General features: G+C 35.0%; 1 protein-coding gene across 10 annotated transcripts in view; it reads left to right on the top strand.

The window, feature by feature from the left end:
* Nucleotides 1-25,600, top strand: part of CCDC88A (coiled-coil domain containing 88A) — a 172,798-nt gene that overhangs the window by 37,112 nt on the left and 110,086 nt on the right. For all 10 annotated transcript variants that reach the window (XM_027865057.1, XM_027865058.1, XM_027865060.1 and 7 more), the window contains exons 4-5: nt 15,855-15,924; nt 24,235-24,293. In XM_027865057.1, coding sequence (XP_027720858.1) covers nt 15,855-15,924; nt 24,235-24,293 — 129 coding nt within the window. The remainder of the gene's footprint in view (nt 1-15,854; nt 15,925-24,234; nt 24,294-25,600) is intronic.

The raw sequence follows: 25,600 nt of genomic DNA on the forward strand, positions 1-25,600 counted from the left end.
TGGAAAACAGATCAAGGAGAAATAATTGAAGAATTATTGGACTACATGAAAGTAATGATCAAAGAGCCAAGACAGCATATTTCAAGAAATTATAAAGGAAAACTGCCTGGATATCTTAGATCCAGAGAGTAAAATAGAAATTGAAAGAATCCACCAATCACTTCCTGAAAGAGAACCCAAAATGAAAACTCTCAGGAGTATTATAACCAAATTCCAGATCTCCCAAGTCAAGGAGAAAATAATTCAAGCAACCAGAAACAATTCAGATATCATGGAGCTACAGTTAGGATCACACAAGATTTAGCAGTTTCTGTGTTGAAGGATCAGAGGGTTTGGAATGATATCCTGGAGGGCAAAGGAGCTGGGATTACAACGAAGAATTACCTATCCAACAAAACTGTGTATAATCCTTCACAAAAATAATTATTTAATGAAATAATCAATTTAATAATTGACTTTCAAGCATTCTTGATGAAAAGATCAGAGTTGAGTGGAAAATTTGACTTTCAAATACAAGACTCAAGAGAAGCATAAAAAAGGTAAACATGAAAGAGAAATCATAACAGACTCAATAACATTAAACAATTTACATTCCTATGTAGGAAGTTATAACTCCTAAAAACTTTATCTTTATTAGGGTAGTTACAGAAGGAGCATACACAGACAGGGGGTATGAGTGTGAGTAGATTATGATGATATGATATCTAAAAAAAATAAAATTAAAGTATGAGAAAGAAGGATGCACTGGGAGAAGGGAGAGGAAGAACAAGGAAAATTATCTCAGGTCAAAGAGTGAGTTCAAAAGGAAGAGTTTGGGGGACTAGATGGTGGGTGAGTGGCTGGCAACATTTGAACCTTGTTCTCATCAGGATTGGTTAAAAAAGGGAGTAACATACTCAGTTGGGTATAGAAATGTTTGTTACCATATAGGGAGATAGGAGGGAAAAGAGAGAAAAGAAGGGAAGGGAGGGGGTGTGGTAGAAGGGAGGGCAGATTAAGGGAGCTAGTGATCAGAAGCAAAACACTTTTGAAGGGGGGATAGGGCAAAAGAGAAAAAGATAAACCAAAAAAATATGATGGAGGGAAATAACGTAGTTAATAATCATAACCGTGAACGTGAATAGGATAAACTCACCCATAAAATGGAAGCAGACAGCAGAATCTTAACAATATGTTGTTTACAAGAAACACACTTGAAACAGACACACACACACAGAGTAAAAGCAAGGGGCTGGAGCAAAATCTGTGATGCCTTAGCTGATGTTTAAAAAAAAAAAAGGCAGGGATAGCAATCATGATCTCAAACAAAACAAAAGCAAAAGTAGACCAAATTAAAAGAGATAAACAGGGAAACTACATTTTGCTGAAAGGCACCATAGATAATGAAGTAATATTAATACTAAATATATATGCACCAAAAGGCATTGCATACAGATTTTTCAAGGAAAAGTTAAATTAGTTACAGGAGGAAATAGTAAAACTATACTAATGGACACCTCAACTCTCTCGTCTTAGAGCTAGTTAAATCTAACCATAAAATAAACAAGAAAGAAGTAAAAGAAATGAATAGAATCCTAGAAAAGTTAGATATGCTAGACCCCTGGAGAAAATTGAATGAAAATAGAAAGGAGTATACCTTTTTCTTAGCTGTACATAGCACCTTGACAAAAATTGATCATATATTAGGGCATAAAAGCCTCATAACCAAATATGTAAGTGCAGAAATATTAAATGCATCCTTTCCAAGACATAGTGCAATAAAATTATATTCAGTAGAGGGCCATAGAAACATAGATTAAAAATTAGTTGGAAGCTAAATAATCTAATCCTCAAGAATGAGTGAGTCCAGGAACAAATCATAGAAACGTTAATTTCATTAAAGAGAATGACAACAATGAGACAACATACCAAAATTTATGGGATGCAGCCAAACCTTAGGGGGAAAATGTATATCTCTAAATGCTTACATCAGTAAAATAGACAAAGAACAGATAAGTAAGTTGGGCATGCAACTAAAAGAGCTAGAAAAAGAATAAATTTGAAATCCCCAATTAAATGCCAAATTGGAAATCCTGAAAATTGAAAGAGAAATTAATAAAGTTGAAAGTAAGAAAATCATTGAATTAATAAAACTAGGAGCTGGTTTTATGAAAAAATACCAATAAAATAGATAAACTATTGATTAATCTGATTTTAAATAAAGAAAACCAAATTACTAGTCTTAAAAAATGAAAAGGGTGAATGTACACCAATAAAGAGGAAGTTCAAACAATTATTAGGAGTTATTTTAGACAATTATATGCTGGTAGAACTGACAATCTAAGTAAAATGGATGAATATGTACAAAAATGTAAATTGTCCAGATTAACAGAAGAGGAAATAAAATATTTAAATAACCCTGTTTTAGAAAAAGAGATTGAATTAAGCTATAAATGAGCTCCCTAAGAAAAAATCCGCAAGACCAGATGGATTCAGAAGTGAATTCTACTAAACATTTAAAGAATACTTAATTTCAATATTAGAAAAAACTATTTGGAAAAATAGGCAAAGAAGGAGTCCTCCCAACTTTCATACACATCATAAATATGATGTTGATACCTAAACCAGGAAGAGCAAAAATATAGAAAGAAGACTGTAGACCAATTTCCATAATGAATATTGATACAAGAAATTTAAATAAAATACTCGCAAGAAGATTACAGCAATATATCACAAAGTTCGTACACTTTGACTAGGTAGAATTTATACCAGGAATGCAGTCTGGTTCAATATTAGGAAAGTAGTTGATGTATACATAATTATACATTTAAAAATATATTTCAAAAAGAATTTTTTAAAAAATCATCCAATTTTGGATCATTTGGAGATTGAAAAATCACGATGAAATTTTTTTAAATTGGGTTTTGGTACTAGATTAACTGGAAGTACATAGTTAACAAAATGGAAACATTATAAAAGATTTTTAACTTATCTGAACAGTACAACCAAGTGTCAGTGTCAGAGGAGAGAAGGGGACATATTTCCAGAGATGTTACAAAGGTGAAATCCATAGCCCTTGGCTGCCCACAGATTGGTTATGGGGGCTGAGAGATAGTGAAGAGTCTAGGACAACTCCTGGCTTGCAAGCCTCTGGGCCTGGGAGGGTAATGTTGCCCTCTATAGTAACCAGAAAGGTAGGAGGGGAGAGGGTTTAAGGGAAAATATGAGTTCAGCTTTGGACATACTGAGTTTAAGAGGTCTACCAGACTTTCAGTTTTAAATTTTTAAAAGATGCAAGATTAGAAATAAGCAGAAAGTTTCAGGCAGGATAGGTAGATTTGAGAATCATTAGCATAGAGATGGATATTAAATTTATGGGAGCTAATTGCAAGGCACAATAGGCATATCGAGATAGTTAGGTGGTTCAGTAGATGTAATGCTAGGCCTGAAGTCAGGAAGACCTGAGTTCAAATTTGGCCTCAGACTTTCACTAGCCTTGTGACTGTGGGCAAGTCACTTAACCTTTGTTTGCCTTAATCCACTGGAGAAGGAAATGGCAAACCACTCCAGTATCTTTTCTAAGAAAACCCAAATGGGGTCATGAAGAATCAGACACAACTGAATGACTGAACAACAACACAAGACACTGTATTAGACTGGTGATACAAAGACAAAACATCAAGTTTATAGTCCACTGGGGGATGTGATTTAGGGGTCATAATGCTCGTAGGTTTTGGAGCTGGAAGAGACCAATTACAGATAACCTTTGAAGTCATCTGATCCAATCCCCTTAGTTTACAAACAAGGAAACTGAGGCCCAGTGATGTGAAGCAATTTAAGCAAGGACATATAGGTAGTAAGTTGCAGAAGTAAAATTCACTCATGTATTTTAATTCTAAATCCAGAGTTATTTCCTCTGTATCATAATGTTTGCCTGTGCATAAATAATAAGTACCTACAAAGGTTATTTAAAGTAATTTCAAGATGTATAGGGTTTACTAATAATTAGAGGGATCAGGACAGACCTCATCTAGGTGGCACTTGAGCTGTACTTTGAAAGAAAATAGAGATTCCAGGAGGTAGGGGTGAGTGAGGGAACAAATGTGTTCCAGACATGGGACCATTTGTGCAAAACCACAGAAGGAAAAGATTAAACTATGTATGTGGAGGAGCTAGGTGGCACAGTGGATAGAGCACTGGGACTGGAGTCAGGAGGACCTGAGTTAAAATACAGTCTCAGACACTTACTATAGTTGTGTGACCCTGGGCAAGTCACTTAACCCCTTTGCCTCAGTTTCCTCATCTGTAAAATGAGCTGGAGAAGGAAATGGCAACCACTCCAGTATCTTTGCCAAGAAAACCCCAAACAGGGTCACCAAGAGTCAGGTGCAACTGAACAGCAAGTAGAGAACAGGAAATAAGCCATTTGGACTGTAATGGAAAGTTTGAATAGGAATAATATGAAATAAAATGGGGAAAGTAGTAGAGAGCTAGTTTGTGGAGTGCTAACCATAGGTCAGTGGGGGATCATTGAAGACTTCTGAGTTAGGGGAGTGAGGTGGTCAAATCTGTGTTTTAGGAAGGTTAATTTGGCAGCTCTGTGAAGGATGGACTGAAAATGGAAAAAATGTAGTCAGAAATGTTGTAGCCCAAGTAAAAGGTGATTAAGGCTCAAAAGAGCATATCTAATTGGGGAAAACAATTCTTAGAAGTAATTTAAGCATTTCTGTTATAATCTTATTTACATTATTAATTGGATTAAATTCTTTTTTTCATAATTAATGCAAAGATAGACTTGTTGAGACCATTTCTGAACCTTATCAAATTTCAAATTATAATTATTCAAATTGTCAAGATTTTATTATGCTGTTAAAATTTAACTATACTTTATGAATTTTCTACGAGTTTCTATTAAGATTCCAAAAATCCTTTGTTTTCACTGTTCAGAATTAAAGGTAAACTAACTTGAATAATTTGGATTTAAATTCTGAAATTAACATATCTTTCATAGAATGGTCAGAATCCAAAGTCATTCTATAAAAACAGATTTTCAGAAAAATGGAAATTATATTATATCTTTAAATAGTTATTGGAGTAGAAATCTATTTTATTTGAAAAATGATTCTAAGTTTTAAAAATGTCTGTTTTTCTTCAATTGCACATGATCAGTTATACACAAGTTACACACAAGTCTTACAGGAGTTCTTTTGTCTTTTGTCACTAATTTTTCATTGAACTGGTGTTTCTGTATATAGAGTATTTTGTTGAAATTGCTTTCAGGTAGTTATTTGTTTAGGGAAAGTAATTTTTGCAATATTTATTTACAAGGTTAGAGTTAGTAAATTATGTTTTATGAAATTTATCCAGGCGGTATGATTCTTAAATAGTATATTTTGTTCTTGAGTCTGTCATTTGGTAAAGGCAACCCAAGGTTTTGTCTAGAGGTGGTGTATTTTACCAGCAAATTCTCTTTATAGGTAAAAATACTTTAGTCAATATTAACAGCTCAGTGAAAACTAGCGTTTGGTGTGGAAAGATTGACTATGTCCTAAGTCATTATTAGAAAGAAAAGTATACTCCTATAATGACATCTGCTTTACATAATTAAAATAATAATGGTCTTCATCAGTTGAGCCTATTGAGAATTTAAGTTCCTCATTCAGCTGGAAAAAATAGCTGGTCTCATGAAGGAGAAATCATTTATAATTAGGAAATATAAATATTCATTAGGAAGTCTGCATAATATGAGGTCACTAATGTTAAACAAAAGCCACAGTCCTTTAGCTCAGATGTTGTATCAAGCAAAATTTAAAGTATTACTAGAATTAAGTTCCCTAGAAACCAAATCCTTATGTTATTACATTGCAAATACTATATATTGTTTTATGTTTTGGGCACTTTCATCAATGTAGGTTCTTTCACATTATTCACTTAATTTTTTATTTCTTCATTTTGCTAACATGTTGTAAAATAGTGATTTTATTGTCCTTGTCCATGCCCATTTACAACTAGCGTTTATGTAGTGCTTTAAGATTATAAAACTCATTACCTATGTTAATATCATTTGAACTTCACAATAACCTTGTAAAGTAGTTCTCTTATTATTCTCTTTTTACAGAATAAGAAACTGAGGCTGAGAGAGGTTATGTGATTTGTCTAGAGTCACATGATCTAATTGTCTGGGACATCTAATTGTCTTCCTGTCTGCAAGTCCAGTGTTCTATTCACTGTTCCTCCAGTATAATTTTATTAATTTTAGATTAATTAGATTTTTAACCTTTTTAGAAGCAGGGACAATTATTCAGTAGTATTTAGCATTATTACTGGTCCTGATGACCTCAAATCTGTGGTGACATGCTTATCTTTAGTCTTCTCTTTTCATCCTCTCTTCTTTTTCAGAGTTGTATTGATGAAATTTTCTTTTTCTAGGAGAATGACTTGACCATGTAAACATTTCAGCCAAACTGGCCTACTGACTGGTTCAAAAACTCACATTCCATTTCTTTCCTCTGTGTCTTTACACCCAGTCTAGCATGTCTGAAATACATTTCTGTCTTTCCTCTGCTGTCTACTTAGCTTTCTTCAGGGCTCCATTCATGTGCCATCTCCCATGGGAAGGCTTTCTAGATTTCCCTAGATTGCTCTCTTTATCCTCAAGTTAGCTGGTATTTAGATGTATACCTCAGTAGAATTTAAGTTTCTTCAGGTTAGGGACTATGTTTTGGTTTTGTATTTTTTTTTTAACCTTTTAGCATAGTGCTTTGCTGCTTAATAAACATTTGTTGAAATTTACTGAATTATCTTCCTTGTGTTATTCAATCCAACTTCCTTTTGATCTTCTTCATATATTCTTCCCATTGTTGGGGAGAATATTTTTGTTTGCTATAGTTTACCACACAGGAGGAGTACAGGCAAAGAACTGGGCCAAGCCTGGGGACATGAAGATGTGAACTTGAAAATAGGGACTGTTTTCACCACTCTTTGTATCCTGAGCTTAGCAATGTGCCTGACACATCAGTGCTTAATGAGTGCTTGTTGACTGACTTTGGATGTGCATATATACAGGAAAGGGTTGGTCTGAGAGAGGTGATAGAGTAGGGACTTATCATTGTCCATCTGTTTTCATAACAGTGCTTTGTAGGCTCAGTATAAATTCTGTATCGTGGTGTTGTTGAATTGTTTCAGTCATGTCCAACTCTCCATGACCCCTTTTGGGGTTTTTTTGGCAGTGATACTGGAATGGCAAACCATTTCCTTCTCCAGCTCATTTTGAAGATGAGGAAACATCTTTAATAGTAATTCAATAGTAATCCACAGCTGGAATGTCGTTTGTTGCAAAAGACTTAGAACAGAACAACCATCGCAGTAAGGGGTAGGAGGTCTGGGCAGGGTTAAATGTCTTGCCCAGGGTCACACAACTAGTAACTATCTGAGATTATATTTGAACTCAGGTCTTCCTCACTCTGGGCCCAGTGCTTTGTCCACTGCACTATCTAACTGTCCTGCAGTTTTTAGCTTTTGAACGTAAGGGCTGGTTGGCCGTAGTGTCATACAGAGTGCTAAATTTTAGCATTGAAGGTAAGCACAGGACCTGTAGTACTTTTTCAATCTTTTCTTCATATGCTTTTAGCTCTTGCTATTCAATGTTAGTACTTCTTGTGATATTAAAAACTCATAATTAGTAATTAAAAATAAAGCATTAGGTAAATTTTCCAATTTAATGCTAAAATTTAATAGTGCCACCACTTTTTCGTATTTTCATTTCAGTTTGTGATTTTACCATAATGATGTTTTACTTTCCAAGGAAGTGATAATACTACAGTGTTAAAGTATGTATAGTATCTTCATTGGGACAATACTGTAAAAAAGCTTTTAAGGATTATGTTCCAGAATTTTACTTTTCATTAACTAGTGTTTGTGAATGCTAGACCCACAGTGCTTTTCAGTAATTTGTAGTAATTAAGTGAATAAATATCCTCAAGAACTTTCTGCTCTGGAAAGTGTTCAGATCAGTAGGATATTATACAGCATATCCTAGGACTTGTAATTTTTTGGAAGAAGAAGTTGAATTTAAGATTTCTGGCTTGATGTTATTCTTGATTGGAACACTTAAGCTAATTTTTGGAGTTCAGAACTTGAATTATTTATGGCTGTAATATAGCTTGAATAAAGGAACAGATCTTAAATGTCAATTTTTAAAGTCCATTGTGGGTATAGTAGGGGTAATTTTCCTTCTAGAAAACTAGAAGTGTGATGATACCCTTGACAGAAACAGATGTTTGGAAGAGGTGTGGATTCTTTGGGAAAATTAATGAAGTCTGTATTGGGCATGTTGAGTTTGAAATGTCTGTGAGATATCCAGTTCAAAATATCCAATAGGCAGTTGATGCTGTGGGCCTAGAACTCAGGAGAAAGATAATAGCTAGTTGTATAGATCTGATTAAATTAGGCCCATGTGGCCTGATAAGGTCACTTAGTGAGAAAAGAAGGACCTTGAAAGATTCTGTCTATACCAAATATTCATAGTAGCACTTTTTAGGGTAACAAAAACTTTGGAATAATGATGCCTGTTGATTAAACAATAGCTAAGCAATTTATAGTACATAAATATAATGGAGTATTACCATATTACAAGAAATGACAAATATGAGAAATTGAGAGAAACACAAGAAGTCTCAGAACTGATATATGTATCAGAGTGAAATAAGTAGAACCAGGAAATATATACACGACTATGAAAATATAAGTTGAAAGAACAAAAAAAAATGAAACTGAGCACTGTAATTTAAAAACCAAGTTTGGGTTAAAAACCAAATTTGGCATTGGAAGGGTGAAGAAAATATACCTTCCTTCCTTTGAAGAAATGGGAGACTTTGGGTATTGAAATATTGCCATATTTTGTCAGGTATGATTGATGCCTTGGCTTGTTCTTTTTTTCTTTTTCTTTCTTTTTTGTTGTTTTTGGCTTTGTTAAAAGGGAAGACTTGTACAGTGGATGCAAAGAGGTATTTTCAGAATTGAACATAATGAAAAAATCAATAAAATATAATTTAAAAATCAAAATAAGGTAAAGTTAAAGCAAGGACACATTCATTAATCTCTCTCAGACTTATTTTTCCCCATTTGTAAAATGGAAATAATAATCGTCTTGTTTACCAGAGTTTCTGTGAGGATACTATTTTTCTGAACAGTAAAGAACTGTACAAATATTACTATTATGATGCTGATACACATATTAGTAGCATTTCTAGGGGCAAAAGAGCACAGCTGCTCCATGGAAACCACAGTCCTGAGATTGAAATCTAGGATAAATAGGTTTGGTGAGTGAGAGTATATTTCCTTTCCTGTCCAGACCTCCTACCCATTACTGCGATAGTTGTTTTGTTCTGAGTCCCTTTCAACAACCAATATTCTAGCTGTGGTTTACTACTGAAAGAGAGTGTGGACCAAAGCTGTCATTGTTTGGTTGATGAAAGTGGTTATCCCAGTTTCAGCCAACTGAGGGAAAATATTTGTAGCACTTGTTCCGAAATGTGAACTTCTTACCCTATTACCCTAGCTACTCTATCTGGAATTACTGAGCAATAATGCTTCATCACCACCAAGTGCAAATGAACAGGAAGGTATGGACCTCCACTGGAACCAATTATCATTTCTCTGTACCTCTTTCCCTTTGTTTTGTCTATCATTGGACCTAGGCGGATGAAGTTCCTGTCTTGGCCTTTATGCAGGGCTAGATTTAGAAGCCTCCTTGCCAAGATGAACTGCAGTGCCTACTTGCTGTGATGATGCTGTTGAGCATGAACTAGAACCATGTGGTGGCTTCATTTGCTTATTAATCCTTCCTTACGTCACAGTACCTAGGGACTAGTTTGGAAAGCCTCAACCTGCTGCCATTTAGAGAGGCATTATGTACTCTTTCTTGCTTCATGGATCATGGGAGAAAAACATTTCTGACTTCCGTAACTATTGAATGCCTGGGCACCAGCACTCTTGCCAACATGACTTGGCCTAGGGCTAGACCTTGAGACAACACACTTCACCTCTAGGACTTTTCGTAGCATGAGCTTCACACATCAAGCCTTTTTTGCTTCTAGTAACTCAACCAAATCTAGTGCTGTTGTCACTATGTATGACCCGGTACAAATGAACACTACAAGCAAGAATCTCCTGATTGTTTATTATCCTTCACTGGGGCAAAGGAACTTGAGCCAAATGTGAGTTCAGTCAGGCCCCTGGGGACCCTTTCACTAGATATATAAATCTGTGTTCATCCTGATCTTTCTTTTTCCATAGTGCTTGAGAGGGAACTAAATGAGACCATGCCAAGGGCCACATAGCCTGTTAGGGTGGAAGCTTCAGTCAAATGTTGTTATTTTTCCAATCCTATGACTAACAAACTCACACTTTTTCTTTCCTTCATATCTGATTCAGAGTTTTGGGATTTCTAGGTAGAAACCACCTTTCCCATATCCTAATTGCATTTCATTGATCTTTCTCACTCTCTCATACCTCAGTCCTACCTCTTTGTAGTCTTTAACCTATCATGCCTTTCCACTTGAGCCCCACTTCTGTTGTTAACAAATTCCCCTTTGTCTTGGAATTTTCACATTTTTTCTGTCATCTTGCAGAAGACCTGGCTTCCCCCAAATGAGAATTCCTGACTACCTTTCCTTATTCCCCTAAAATGCTAGACCAGTAGAAGGTATAGGCATACTACTTGGTCCTTATTTCCATTTCCAAACTCTTCCTTTGTTAATCAAGTATTAAATGCCTACTATGTGCTAGGTAAAAAGTATGAAGAATGAAACAGTCCCTACCTAATTATCTAGCCCTAACCTCTCTGCTGACTTTCAGGCTCACATCTCCAACTACCTATTAAACATCTTGTACTGTATATTCTTTAAGTATCTTAAACTCAACATACCTAAAACTGAACCCATCATCCTTTTTTCCACCCTCCTCCAAACTCTTGTCTCCATGCCGTTGCCCAGGCTGGCACCTGTATGTGGAATGTATTTTCTCCTCACTTTAGCATCTTTGTACCCATATTTTCTTTCAGGGTTCAACAGTATCACTTTATCAGTCAGGCCTATTTTGACATACCCTGCTCTCCAGTTGGTAGTGTTCCCTACCTCTGCAATTATTTTTTATATATTTTGTACTTTTTTTGTCTACATGTTGTTTTCCCTCAATAGAATATAAGGTTCTTGAGGGCAGGACAGAATTTGTTTAGTTTTGCTTTCTTGTCTCAACTATTTAGTTTATGATAGGCAGTTATTAAATGTTTGTGGAACATATGAATTAGTGAATATTACCAAATAATAAGTAATCACCATGATTTAGTGTCATGTAAAATTTATTATCCTGTTGTCAAAAGGCATCCAAAATATATGGCATAACTACTATGTAAATGTTGGTGCTTTATTGACTGTCACAGTTGAAGGATATTTTTAGGTTAATAGGAATATATATTATTTGGATATTTCCCAGCTGTATAATAAAGGGGCACATGCTAGATAATTTGCTAACATCTTTATCTCTAACATCTTAGCATGAATTGGTTTATCATATCATTTTTTCCTCTTAGGAGCAATGGACTCAGCTGAAAAGCTTTTTGCCTACTTCAGTTTCACATAGAATTTAAACTAATCACTTGCCATATACAGATCAGGGGTGGGGAACCTTTTCATGTTGAAAGACTGCATTAATATTTAGGTGTAATCAAATAAGGCCTCATTCAAGAAATTTCAATTAGATATACTTAAAAACATACATTATTTTGTAAAAATCTAAGTACTACTTAAAAATTTAAAAAATGAAAACTGTTAACTTTAAAGCTAATTAACCTTTTAATGACTTTATTGAGCCTGCTTTTTGTTGGAAAGCATTTGGATATTTGGTTGCAGAATGGAGGACCGTAATTTCAGTTGATCCTCTAGATGACTATCAGTCATTTGTGACCTTAAGGGCATCTTGACTTGGGTTAGGTAGAAGAATGTAGATTCGCAGCAATAAGTGGTTGAAAAGCAAGAAAACATTTTTTAGGCATGTTGCTAAAGGTATGAGTATGCTACTGCATTTTTCCATATTTCAATTGGATCTTTCTTATCATCACACAATGACTTTAAATTTTTATCTACTGAAACTTCAGTCAATTCTATCTGTAGTTCTTTAGGTGCCTTGGTGATAGGTGAGACTAAAATCCCCATTTGAGTCTGATGTCATGATTCTCAAAGTTAGTGAACAAAGTTTAATAGGTCTATAAAAAGCTGCTTATTCTTTAAATGATTTGCATATATCATCCTGCTCATCAATGACCTTTGCTAACTGGGGAAAATGTTTATCTGACATTTCCTTTTGAAAAAATGTTTTGAAAAAAGATGTTTTCAAAATGCTTGGCTTTTTTTTTTGGCCACATATCTTATATAGATTTAGTTTTACCTTGCAAAGAAATATTCAGGTTGTTTTGATTTGACATGATATCACACAGAAATGCAGCATTCCTATAGAAATCTTTCAATAATTCAATTGCTGATTCTGTTCTTCATAAAATTTAACTATCTCTTCTTGCAGAGGTAAAATTTTGGCTAACACCTGTCCCAGCCATAGCCAGTACACTGTAGAATGATTATGGCAAATCCACATTGTCGTTCAGCTTCAGCATGTTATGAAACTGACCAATGTCATGTTGCATTTGCGTAAATATAGTTAACAATACTTATAACTTGTTGCAAAGTGTCACTTAAAATAGTAGCTTTAGCACAGAGATTTTACTGATATAAGATACAATGAAAAGGAATGAGAGCATCGGGCTCTGTTAATACTTTTTTTATCTGTGCGATAAATCCTTCATGTTTTCCTGTCATGGAAGATACACTGTTTGTACATACCTTCACTAAATTTACCAAATTCAGCCCAACTTCATGACATTTATTTTGAAAGTTGTTGAAGATATCTATTCCCTGTATTCTGTTTTCAAGAGTGCCCAAAGTGAGTAGCAAAGAAAATCTTGTTATGACCCAAACAAAGTATAAAACCTGCACCGAGTCAGTGGTATCATTTAGTAGTATATTTTCTTTTTGTTCTTTGTTTTTGTTATTTTGTGTAGGCAGTGGGTTTGAGTGACTTGCCTAGGGTCATACAGCTAGTAAGTGTTATGTATCTGAGGCCAAATTTGAACTCAGGTCCTCCTGAATCCAGGGCCAGTGCTGTATCCACTGTGCCACCTCGCTGCCCCCATATTTTCTTTTTGAAGTATTGCATGAAGTTGTTCTGTTAAGTTGAAGGCTGATTCATGCTGCCGGTCAGTTATGGTTCTCCTTGAAAGAGGCAGTTGTTTGTACTTGGAAATGTTGTTGGGGTCTAAGCATCCTACAACTTCAACAATGCTTTCACAAATTTCTGCATCACTGAATGGCTTCCCTTTTTTCCTGAGTATATAAACTACTTTGTAAGTTGCTTCAGTGGCATTCTTTCCAGGTCTTATTGCTGCTTGAAAGAATTGTCTTTGCTTTTGCTTTTCATCTTTTAATTTCTGCATTACAACCTTTTGTGCCTGGCCCTCTAATTTAAAACATTTGTTTTCCTTATGAGTGTTATAATGATGAGCATTGAATTTCTTTAATGTTGATATTGCAGTATCACAAAGCAAGCAAATGACCTTATCTTTACCAGAAACAAGATAATATTGCAATTCCCAGTCCTCATTAAAAAAATCTGTTTTCTTCCTTTGGCATTCTCTTGGTCTTCCTTGACACGATGGGCTGTTAAATAGAGCTTAAAAAATACTGTCAAGCTGTGCAACTTATTTACAAATTCCACTTCAGACAGAAAAACAGTGCACCATTGTCAAAAGCTGATAACAGACTGACGTACTCAACCCTCATAAATTCTCACCAACCAGCCTCGTGCAGTAGTGGTGCCAGTCAGGTGGGAGAAGTTAGAACTAAATATGAGCATAGCAGCCATCAATTTAGCCCTTGTGGCTTACTAATGTTCCAGTTGTGCTGGTCAATCTGGAAGGATTATTTCATTGACACTTATTTTATTCTTTGGTATTTTAAATTCATTCATTTTAAAAATAAAATAAAAATATAAAAGATGAACAAAAATGTATTAATAAAAATAAAAGAATTTGTTCTGCAAAGTTCGGCCTTTTCAGGACCTAGAAGGCCACATGTGGCCTTAAAGCTTGAAGGTTCCCCACTCCTGATCCAAATAATACAGACTTGGAAATTTAAGTTGATGTTTTATTGTAGTCGTGATTTTGACTCGTCACTGTGAAATGATTTGTTATAAAATTTTTTAAACCTCTTTTTAGATGATACTTCCTCCCTGCAAATCCAGGGCCTTTGGAAATTTAACTGCTTTTAGGAAAAAGGTTCTTTTGCCTTCTTATTTGTTTTCTTCTGTCAGGGAGCTTGTTAGGCAAAATATTGCCTTTTTACTCTATCTGCTTTGTTTTACCTTTGAAAAAAGTACAGTGGCAGCTTTGATAGTTTTCCTCATAAAAGTCAGGAAGAGCTGAGAATTTATTCATTCACAGTTATCTACAGAAATGCTTAGCTGTAATTATTTCATTATAAAATTTCTTTTAGATATTAGGAATTCATTTATTTAATATGCAAGTTCAGTGCTGGTTTTTAAAAAAACAAGCGACAGTTTTAATGTCTTTTGAGAGTTTATTAATATTCTTAGTATTCTTAATAAGTAAATTATAGTGTAATAGAATTTTAATAAATTGACTAAGAAATCTTTTATCTTGGAAATTGCTCTCTGTTGCACATAAAATTATAGATTAAAGATTAGAGAATTTAGTGTTATGTGGTACATGATCATGGGAATCTACTTTAGTAGTAATTAGACAATGTAGTCTTTTAAGGTTTTAAATTTTTTTTTAATTAACAAGCATTTTTCCTCTCCTTTATTCTCTATCCCCCATTGGAGAAAAAAAATCCTTGTAACAAGTATACAATCAATCAAAAAAAAATTCTCACATTAGCAATGCCCGCAAATACATAGATAATACAGTTTTTAAAGAACAAGGCAAGTTGAAATTTTATATTTGTTTCCTCATCACAATATTAAATAGTATCAGAATATAAGCATAATCTTATTTTGATTTTGTGAAAATTGTTGAAATGAATTTGAATAATATTTTAGTATAGAGATAAGAAATGTGGGGTTTTTTTTTTGTTTTTTTTGCTTTTTTGTGAGGCAGTCGGGGTTTAGTGACTTGCCCAGGGTCACACAGCTAGTAAGTGTCAAGTGTCTGAGACCACATTTGAACTCAGGTCCTGACTCCAAGGCCAGAGCTCTATCTACTGTACCACCTAGCTGCCCCCTGAAATGGGATTTATTAAAGAGCTCATTTTTATGGGGATCTTCATAAGTTAATATTGCTGTGTATTGCATATATTGTAAAATGTAGTTGACATATTGGTTTTGCTGAATGGTGTTGGGTTTGGTTTTGCTTTTTTAACTTTTTCACTAAGGAAGGTTTTGTAGAATAGGGAAAGGAATGATGTATTTGGAAATGAATATGATCTAAAAAACAAAAGGCACCAATAGAAAAAGATCATTCCTTCAAAGGTAATTTTTGCTAGTTTTCATTAACTTTAAAATCTAGTTTTAGCATTTTTTTTAGGAAAAGAGAAAACAAACTACTATAAATATATGACCTTTCATTGAAGAAATTTAACCTTACAAATTTCAAATTACTCAATAATAATAAGCTTAGAGAACATTTCAACTTGTTCTGTGTTATTTTGTGACTACTGGTACCTTATTGACTAAAGTAAAGCTCAGTTGTTATAATTTAAGGTTTAAAGTTAGATATCTGAATTTAAGACCCTGGTTATCTTTTTTTACAGGAGACTTTGCAGCAGTTGATCATGATGTCTTTGCCAAATGTCTTAACCATGGGCAAAAATCCCTTTTCTGGTAAGTATTAAAATTAACTTAATGTTGTGATTTCTTAATTTGTCATTATAAATTCAGGAACCAAAGCAGAATAGGTCAGTAGAACATGTCTTGCAAATTATTGTTGAAGAGAGATGCTGCTTCCAAATTTTTTGTTTGATTCTAAAATATTATTCAGTCATAAGTTTTGACTTGTGTTTTAATCTTTTATGCAAAACAGTGAGGAGAAAGTTCTTCATGTAGTTTTCATTATTTTCTTTAAGAGAATCAATAAACATTTTATTAAATATCTGCTATGTACCATGTCAAGTGTTGCCATAGGTGGTGGGAATGATAATAGCATTGTTAAATATGAAATAATCAGTTTTAATCTCTGGATACTTGAAAAATTATTAATTTCCTTTGTTTCCTTTGAAAGTGGATGATTATTGGATTCATTTGTTCTTCTAACCACTTCTCAAATTAATAAATGGATAAAATTATTATCCTCGAAAGCAGTGGTATTTGACTTGTGGCTTTAACCTCTATTCTTCATTCCCCTTTGTAAAAAAAATTGTCCCCAAGCCATCCCTTAAAGAAGAATAATGATGTCTGATAAATATTGTCCCAAGACTTTCAAATTTGAACAGATGTCTTTGAGATAGGGATAGGGATTGATTTCATTGTGATTTCATTGGTTTTAGGAATTCCCAGGTGAGGAAACTTCCTCTATCTAAGCCACTTCTCTGCAACTTATTTTGTTAGAGAATTTTCTTGAGCACCAAGAAATTAAAGACTTGTTATAGGTCACTCATCCAGTGTGTGTCAGAGGTGGGACTTAACCCTAAGTCTTCTGGTTTTGAGGCCAGCTTGCTGTCCACTACATCACATCCACACTACCCTGAATGTGCCTGATGAAATATACATATCTGAAGACTTGGAAGATAAAAAGTTTCAAGCAGTCCTATCTTTCTTCTTCCCCTTCTCCAGAAAAGTACAGAAATGGCAGGTATTCCATTACTCACTTTGATATTTTGAGGCAGCTAGATGTCTCAGTGGATGGAGTGCTGAACCTGGAGTCAGGAAGACTTGAGTTTAAATCTGACCTCAGATACTTACTGCCTGTGTGATCCTGGGCAAGTTTTTTAACCTTTGTTTGCCTCAGAACCTCATCTGTAAAATGAGCTGGAGAAGGAAATGGCAAACCACTCCACTATCTTTGCCAAGAAAACTCCATGGAGAGTATGGTCTACAAGGTCAGACTAATTGAACAATAACAACAGCAACAGCAGTTCCTTGAAAGAAGAGTGATAGCCTGTGCTTTGGTGATAGTCGTGGGGCGTGAAAAAGGAGGAAGCCTTATTAAAGATCATTTCTCTTATTTTTTTTTAAATTTATTTATTTATTTTTAGTTTTTAACATTCACTTCCATAAGATTTTGAATTCCAAATTTTCTCCCCATCCCAAGATGGTGTGCATTCTGAATAACCCTTCACCCAGTCTGCCCTCCCTTCTGTCACTCCTCCCCTTCTCTTATCCCCTTCCCCTTCTATTTTCCTGTAGGGCAGGATAGATTATTATACCCCATTGCCTGTATATCTTATTAAGGATCATTTCTTTTGCCCACTGAAGATCAAAGTAATCATTAGTATTCTTGTATAACTTCTTCCCTCTAAACATTATCTCTGTTTCCTTATCTTGTTCACTTTTCAAATATGTATGTTCTACATTATTTATACTTTGACTTTTAACTTTTGTTTACTTTATTTTTTATATTTTGATATCAAAGACATATTTTGGATATATGCATTTATATATTTTATAACAAATGTTTTGATTTTTAAAATATCTTTAATAGTGTATTTCAATTTGGATCACTCTATCTTATTTTAATTTTTAAAGGTGTCTAGATTTTGAAACAATATGAGGTAGTTTTTTTTCCCATTAATGATGGTACATAAAACCATATACTATAAGGGTGTTGTCTTATGCTACCTGCATGAGTTAGTTTTAGGAGACTGAAAAGTATCAATAAAAACATAAAATAGTTGTATAAAACCAACATAGAATAAAATGTATTTTAAGCCAAGAAGTCATTATATTAAGGTCATATTAGGTACAATAAATAGAATATATGCTTTCCTATGTTTCCTGCTTCCCTTGCTCACCACCAAAAAAGATGAGGAAACAAAAAGATTTCTCTTTGTTATATTGACTACCTTATTCCATAAACAGGACCATTGCATTAATTTCTTATAGTTAGAAGGATAAAACATAAAAAGTAAATATTCTTCCCAGTATATTTTACCCCTTGTTGTGAAGGTCCTAGAGGTCTTACAGAGGACTTTCTTCCACTTGAATGACCTTAAGACTGTTGGGAAACCTAGCATAGGCAGTAATAGAGGGAGAAAATTAAACCAGAAAAATAGGAGAAATAAAGGACAACAGTGTAATGGCTTTCTAAATGAGTGACTGAATTTGGGAGTATGAAGACCAGAAAATTCCAGGATTTGCTTCTAAGAAGTGAATCTTAAATCTACATTGTTTGTCCTATGTAGCAGGCAATTCTTTACCTTTATAATTCATAGTAAGTCTCCTGATATAAAGAGTTGGCTTTGTGATCAAGGGGAAAATGAAAAATATCAGAGCTACAGCAAAGATGGTGATGCTTCCTGCACAGTCATCAGTCATTTTCAAGGGGTAAGTGTCGTATGGAGTAGGCTAACTACGAGGTTATTATCCTCTTGAATGTAATCTGACCTACCATCCAAGACCTACCCTTCCCCAAGACTTCCATGGAAGGGATATCCTATCTTTGACCTATTAAGAGGCCTCTCAAGTCTTGCCCCCTTCTTCCATGTGAAAAGGATAGGCACATTCACCACTTCCCAATATCCCTTTGGCTCTTTGGATGTTCAACACACACACACATACACACACAAACACACACACACACACACACACACACACACACACACACACACACCCACCCTCACCCTCACACTCCCATTGCCAGTTTGGTGCTATAGGCCAGAGTGTCATCCTGCCTAGATCATAAACTTGTCACACAGTATGGCTAAGGAACTCCAAAGGATTCTGCTTGATTGCAACAACACTAAGTTCCTTCTTCCTGTCTTCCTGTCTTTTCCAGTGCAGAAAATTGCTTCTGTTGCTAGTTGGCCCCCACTGAGAGACCCAGGAGCTCCTGACATCTCACATTCACAAGGCTGCCACTAAGGCTAGGAATGGTAGCTCAGGATTGCTTACCTGTGCTAAGGGAAAGACACAATGAAAAAGCTAAAAGAAACAGAACCAGAACTACTCTATACCATTATATGTATTCTGCCTGCTGTGTGCAAGAAGTAGCCATTTCTGCTAAGAGAAGGGAAGGTACCTGAGGCTTGAGTCTCTGTGATCCCATAGAGAGTAAACCAGGGTTGGGATTTGGCAAAGTGTAATTGGCAGTAGATAATAGAGTGAAGGATTTGAAGGTAGAAGGTAGAGTTGAATTCGTTTACCAAGGGATTAATATTAGAAAAGGAGAAGAGTATAGCCAATACCTGGAAAAGAACTTGCAGGTAGAGTGTTTGCAAGTCACCCTAAGGACAAAGAATAGGGTTAGGCATTAGAAGGCCAAGGGAAAGATGGAATGATAATCTATTATCAGATAAAGGATATTTTTTTTCAGAATTTCTCACTATAGAAGTAGAACATTTGTGAGGTGATTGCAATATCAAGAATATGACTATATGTAAGTATAGCTAAAGTGGGATAGAAGACTAAGGTCATAGGGACTAAGTGGATTGAAGAACTGGTAAGTTAGGGTATTTGAGGGAACATTAATGTGTGTGTTGAAGTGCCAAATTAATAGGGCAGGAATTGAGGTGGATAAAAAGTACTCAGCCAGGCACTGAACTCATTGAAGAAGGAGGAAGTTTGTAGAATTTCTGGGGGTGGTAGGTAACAACCGTTGTGATTTGCATAATGATACATTTGGGTAGAGAAAACTTCAAAGGAGAAGTTTCTGAGTGATATTAAAGAGAAAATCTCGAAGTGGCAATAGAGACTAAGGATTATTGCCCTGGTACAACCAATGTGATAGAAAAGTGTGACCAGTACTGGAAAGGATTCTGAGGGAAGCCTAGTAACAATGAAAGACCCAAGATAGAGTGAGAAAGGAGAATAGATTTAAGATAAAAGAAAGTTTGTTAATTATGGAGCAGGAGCTCTGGAGGGCACACTGGAAGGAGAGGGTAGATCTAGAGAAGAAAGTTGAGGGAGTACAGTTAAAGTAGATAAGAGTGAAGAAGAAGATAGTTGGGGTAGAGGAACGGTGTTTGTTGGCATCTGGGGGTTCAGTAGCACTGGTGTGGAGAAGAGCATAATGGTAGGGGAGTATATTAACCATTGAAGAGGCAGACATAGTATCAATGGATAGAAACAGGTTTGATGTGAAAGGTAGGCAATTTGGACTCTTCCAAGTCTTTGTATCCCCAGTGTCTTACAATATTAAGTGCTTAATAAATGTTTAAAATTATATCTATATACATTTTCAAGTAACATTGTATGTATGTAGCATTATTCTGTGTTAAGAATATATGTTTACTTGTTATGCTGAGTGTTATTGCATGTTTCCTTGAAGCTAAATAAAAGATCAAATTGACATCATAGAAAAGAAAAAAAGGTAGGGGACAATACTAGTACAATATTATATATTGTCAAATGCAGTCATTTTGCCTGTTTTTCTTTGTCACTTGTTTTCCTTTGTTTAATCTGGTGAGGCCAAGGGGTTGAAATAAATGTGATTTAAATACCCAAGGCATTGATAAGCTTATTTTTAAAATGATGAATTCTTGAATTAACTTACATTAAATTGAGTTGAGCCATGGAAGAAGCTAAGGGTTTTAATAGAAATAAATCGAGAGGAATGCATTCTGGGGTTGTAGGACAGCTTATGAAAAGGCTTAGAGATGAGAGTTGTCTTGTGGAAATCTGGGAACAGTTAGTAGACCAGTTTTGCTAGAATGTAGAGTGTGAAGTGGGGCAATGTGAACCAAAAGGCAGGTAGGAATCATTTGAGGGGGGCGGTGTTTAAATACCAACTAGAGGAAATAGTATTCATCCTAGAGGCAATTGAGACCCCTTAAGATTTTTCAGTAAGGGAGTGACCTATAATGAGTTCTGTGTTGAATGGATATTAATTAGGCAGCTGTGTGGTATATTGAAAAGAAAGAGGAAGGAGAGTGACTTGAAGAAGGTAGACCATTTAAGAAGCTATCATAACAGTCCAGCTTTGAGGGCTTGAACTAGGGATAATGACTTTGTGACAGGAGAGAAGGGATAGATGTGAAAATTGTTGAGGTAGAATGGACAAGTGTGGTAATCCTATTGAGTAAATTCCAGTGGCTCACTCACTTTCAGGATCAAATATAAAATCTTCTGTTTGATGTATAGAGCCCTTCACAATCTTCCCTCCCCTCCTTTCTGTCACCACCACAAACTGTACTTTTCATTCCAGCGACAGTGAAAGCTGTCTTTTCCCTAACTGCTCCTCATGCCTAGAATTCTCTCTTTCCTCCTTATTTCCACTTCCTGGATTCCTTCACATACCAGCTAACGTACTACCTTTTGCAAGAAGTATTTCTCAATCTCACTTAATGCCAATGCTGATTACTTCCAGCATATGCTGTATATCAGTTGTTTGTATATAGTTCTTTGCATGCATTGGAGAGTGGGCTCTTTGTGAGCAGGGACTGTCTTTTGCCTTTCATTGTAACCCAGCACTTAGCACAGTGCCTAGCACAAGGTAGGTGCTTAATAAATGCCTATCAACTATTTGACTGATTAGAATTTACACTGTTTAATATTATATGAAGCTTGTGAGAGGGGAAAAGGATAAGAATGAGTCTGAGTTTGTGAATCTTGGTGAGTGGAATGACAGTGGTGCCCTCAAAAAAAAATAGGGAAATTTGGAGGAGTGGTGTGTTTGCAAATGAGCTGATTTTTGCATATAGGATTAGGTACAAAAATCAGAATGAAAGTAAATGTAATTTAAACTTTAAAAATACTTTGAACGTTGAAAGGGAACGTGAAAGGAAAAAGAGCTTCACAATTAAAATACTGTTCTGCATTTAATTTATCCTTGTATTCTGACTTTGATCTTTAAAGAAGACAGATATGGAAGATTAGAGAGGGAAGTCAGTCTGTTGAAGAAGGCAGGATGAGATGAAAAAGATGAGATAGAGATCAATAAGGCATGTGAAGGGATGTTGTCTTTGGCAAGGAAAAGGGCCACTCTTCTAATGAGACAGGTGAAGGTGGAGATAATGGGGGAAGACAACTGATTAATTCTTTAAAGTCTCTGCACAGATTCCATCTCCTCCATGACCATGACAATGGGGGTGGTAGGTAACAACCATTATGATTTGCATGAGTGATACATTTGGGTAGAGAAAACTTCAAAGGAGAAGTTTCTGAGTGATATTAAAGAGAATCTCGAAGTGGCAATAAGACTAAGGATTATTGCCCTGGTACAACCAACGTGATAGAAAAGTGTGACCAGTACTGGAAAGGATTTTGAGGAAAGCCTAGTAACAATGAAAAGCCCACGATAGAGTGAGAAAGGAGAATAGATTTAAGATAAACGAAAGTTTGTTAATTATTCCCTCTGACCAACATTTTCCCCATGAAAGTGATCTTTTCCCTCTCAAATATTCCTGAGATATTTTGTTCACATTTCTTCTTTGCTTTTCTTACAGTCTTAACTTATGTCATACTTAAATATTCCTACTAGTAGAATGCAAGTTTCTTGAGGGTAGGGTTGTTTTTTTTTTCCCATCTTCACATGGCCATTGTTTTAAGACAATACTGTACACATAGTATGTGTTTAATAAATACTTGTCGAATTTAATTGAATCATTATTGATGCAAATCTGCATCTTTCTTTAGCCCGTAATGTTAAGGCAGACAATCTTCAAATGGTTTTAAGTTACTATACTATGCTGTTGTATGCTGCTGTCTTCTTCATTTGCTCTTAGCCTCTCATTTCTCACTATCAGTAGGTTCTTCTGCTGTGATCTGCAATTTAAACACAGATGCCTAGTGATTGCCTGAGTGTGATGATTCCTTTCCTAGAGAGCAAAATGCTAAGGAAGGACTAGGGAGAGCTGTTTGTTACTGAGAGATCTTTTTTTCCCTTGACCATATTCATGGCTCCATTCTAGATGAATCTTCTGGAAATCTGACTCCACTCTACCTCAGCTCTGTTCTCATAAGTGTGTTATTGTTCTTAAATCAGCATTCAATTAATAAGCATCATGTAACTACAGAACTAATGAAAAAGGCACAATCTTTTAAAAATTTATTTTCAACATTCATTTTGAAAATTTTGAGTTCCAAATTCCCTCTGTCGCTCTAGTCCCTTCCCTATCCATTGAGAAGGCAAGCAATGTCATACCCATTAGACATGTGAAGTCATGCAAAACATATTTCCATATTAGCCATGTTGCATAAAAAGACAAGAAAAATTTAAAAAGTAAACAAGATACTTCAAACTGCATTCAGAGTTCATTAGTTTTCTCTGGAGGTGGATAGCATTTTTTATTATGAATCCTTTAGAATTGTCTTGTATTGATCAGAGTAGCTAAGTCTTTCATTGTTGATCCTTGCTACAATATTGTTGTTACTGTGTGCAATGTCCTCCTTTTTCACTTTGCATCAGTTCATGTAAGTCTTGCCCAGGTTTTTCTGAAATTATTCTCCTAGTCTTTTCTTATATCACAATAGTATCATGTCACAATCACATACCACAACTTGTTCAGCCACTTCCCAATTGGTGGGCATCCCCTCAACTTCCAATTCTTTGCTACCACAAAGAGAGTTGATATAATTATTTTTGAACATATAAGTCCTTTTCCCTTTTCTTTGATCTCTTTGGGTATAGTAGTGGTATAGCTAATTTAGCTAATTGCAGTTTTTTTTTTTAGCCCTTTGGGCATAGTTCCAAATTACTCTCTGGAATAGTAGGATCAGTTCACAGTTTCTTTGGGTCAGCTCACCATCAATAAACAAAGGGGTTGGAATAAATGACTTCTTAGATTCTTTCATCTAGAAATCCTAGGATCCCCTCAGCATTTCTTTGCCTTAGATTGTCCTTTAATGCCTTTATTTAAAGTTCACAAAAGATCTTTTAAAGGGAGTATGTTGCATAGGACAGAGGAAAGGCAATAGAAGTCTGGAAATTTCCCTCAATATGCGAATTATAATCTGGATCTGGAAATTATCTAGAAGTAAATCCGGTTTAAAATGTGAAAATGCTTTACTGTGTCTCATAACATTTTTTTTCTATTTTAGAACAAGGTACAGAAGAAATTAAAAAGCTACTGTTACTCTTACTTGGTTGTGCTGTTCAGGTGAGTTAAAAATTTTTTTTATGTTTTCATTTTGATAAATAAGTATTTCTAGTTAGTCTAGTCCCCAAAACCAATTTTTTAAAATTTTGTAGTGATTTTTCAATCTCCAAATGATGTAAGTTTGGACCATTTTTTGTATGGTTTCTTTTAGACATATATTTTTTAATGTACAATTACATATACATCAAATACTTGGAAAAAATCTCTTTTCATTTGTGTCATTCTGCTTATTATGTCTGCAAAATGGTGAAGTATCATGGTTTAGTGAAGAGAGCTTTAGATTTAATAGTCAAGAAGATCTGCATTCGCATCTGACTTCACATGCTTATTAGTTGTGATTTTGAGCAAGTCACTTACTTTAGATTCCTCATCCACAAAATGTGTATAAGAGCACCTACTTCATAAGGCTCATCAAATGAGATGATATATATGAAGTGCTTTGTAAACTTCTATATTAATCTCAGTATCATCACCATAATCATTGTCATGATTTAGTATACAGCTTCACGAGTTGCTATTGCCAAAATAATTAATAGCTGGTAACCAACATTCTGGTGCAAATTTAGCTAATCTTATTATCAGACAGCAGATATACAGACTGATTTGTTAGGGCTTGCCAAGGCCTATGCCAGAGATTATGTTCAGATTTCAGTTAGCGTGTACTTTGGTAAAGGGAAGAGAGTAAGCATTTACATAATACCTACTGTGAGCTAGGAACTGTGCTAAGTGTTTTACAAATATTATCTCATTTGAACAACCCTACAAGGTAAGTGCTATTATTATTATTCCCATTTTAAAATAGAGAAAATTTGATTAGGGTCACATAACTAGTAAGGGTCTGAAGCCAGATTTGAACTCATCTTCTGACTCCAGGCCTATACTTTATGCTCTTTACCTTGCCACCTAGCTGCCAAAGTTGATCATTTATACTAGTCCCAAGTTCCTGTACCAGTTGAAATTTTGTCAAAAAACTGAAATGACAATAGTAACAATTTAAATTATAGTCTAGATGGCTTTTTGCCATTATAGATTCCACATACATATATAATATAAGTGTGGGTACTAGTTTATGTCTGGTAACTCTCATAGAGTCAATAATGCCTATATTTTTAAAAATTAAATTTTATTTTCAATTAACATTTTTTCTCTTACCTCCCGAGTTAAATAGTTCGCTGGGGGAGCAACTTTGCATGATTTTATACAAATTCCTTCTCTGTAAGTTCTTCTCAGGTTTATCTGAATCTATCTTTTTTGTCATTTTTTTGTCCTGCAGTAATGTTCCATTTCATTCATCTACCATAATTTGT

This window comes from Vombatus ursinus, unplaced genomic scaffold (genome assembly GCF_900497805.2).
Source record: "Vombatus ursinus unplaced genomic scaffold, bare-nosed wombat genome assembly UNPS02014778.1, whole genome shotgun sequence".
Taxonomy (NCBI): Eukaryota; Metazoa; Chordata; class Mammalia; order Diprotodontia; family Vombatidae; genus Vombatus; species Vombatus ursinus.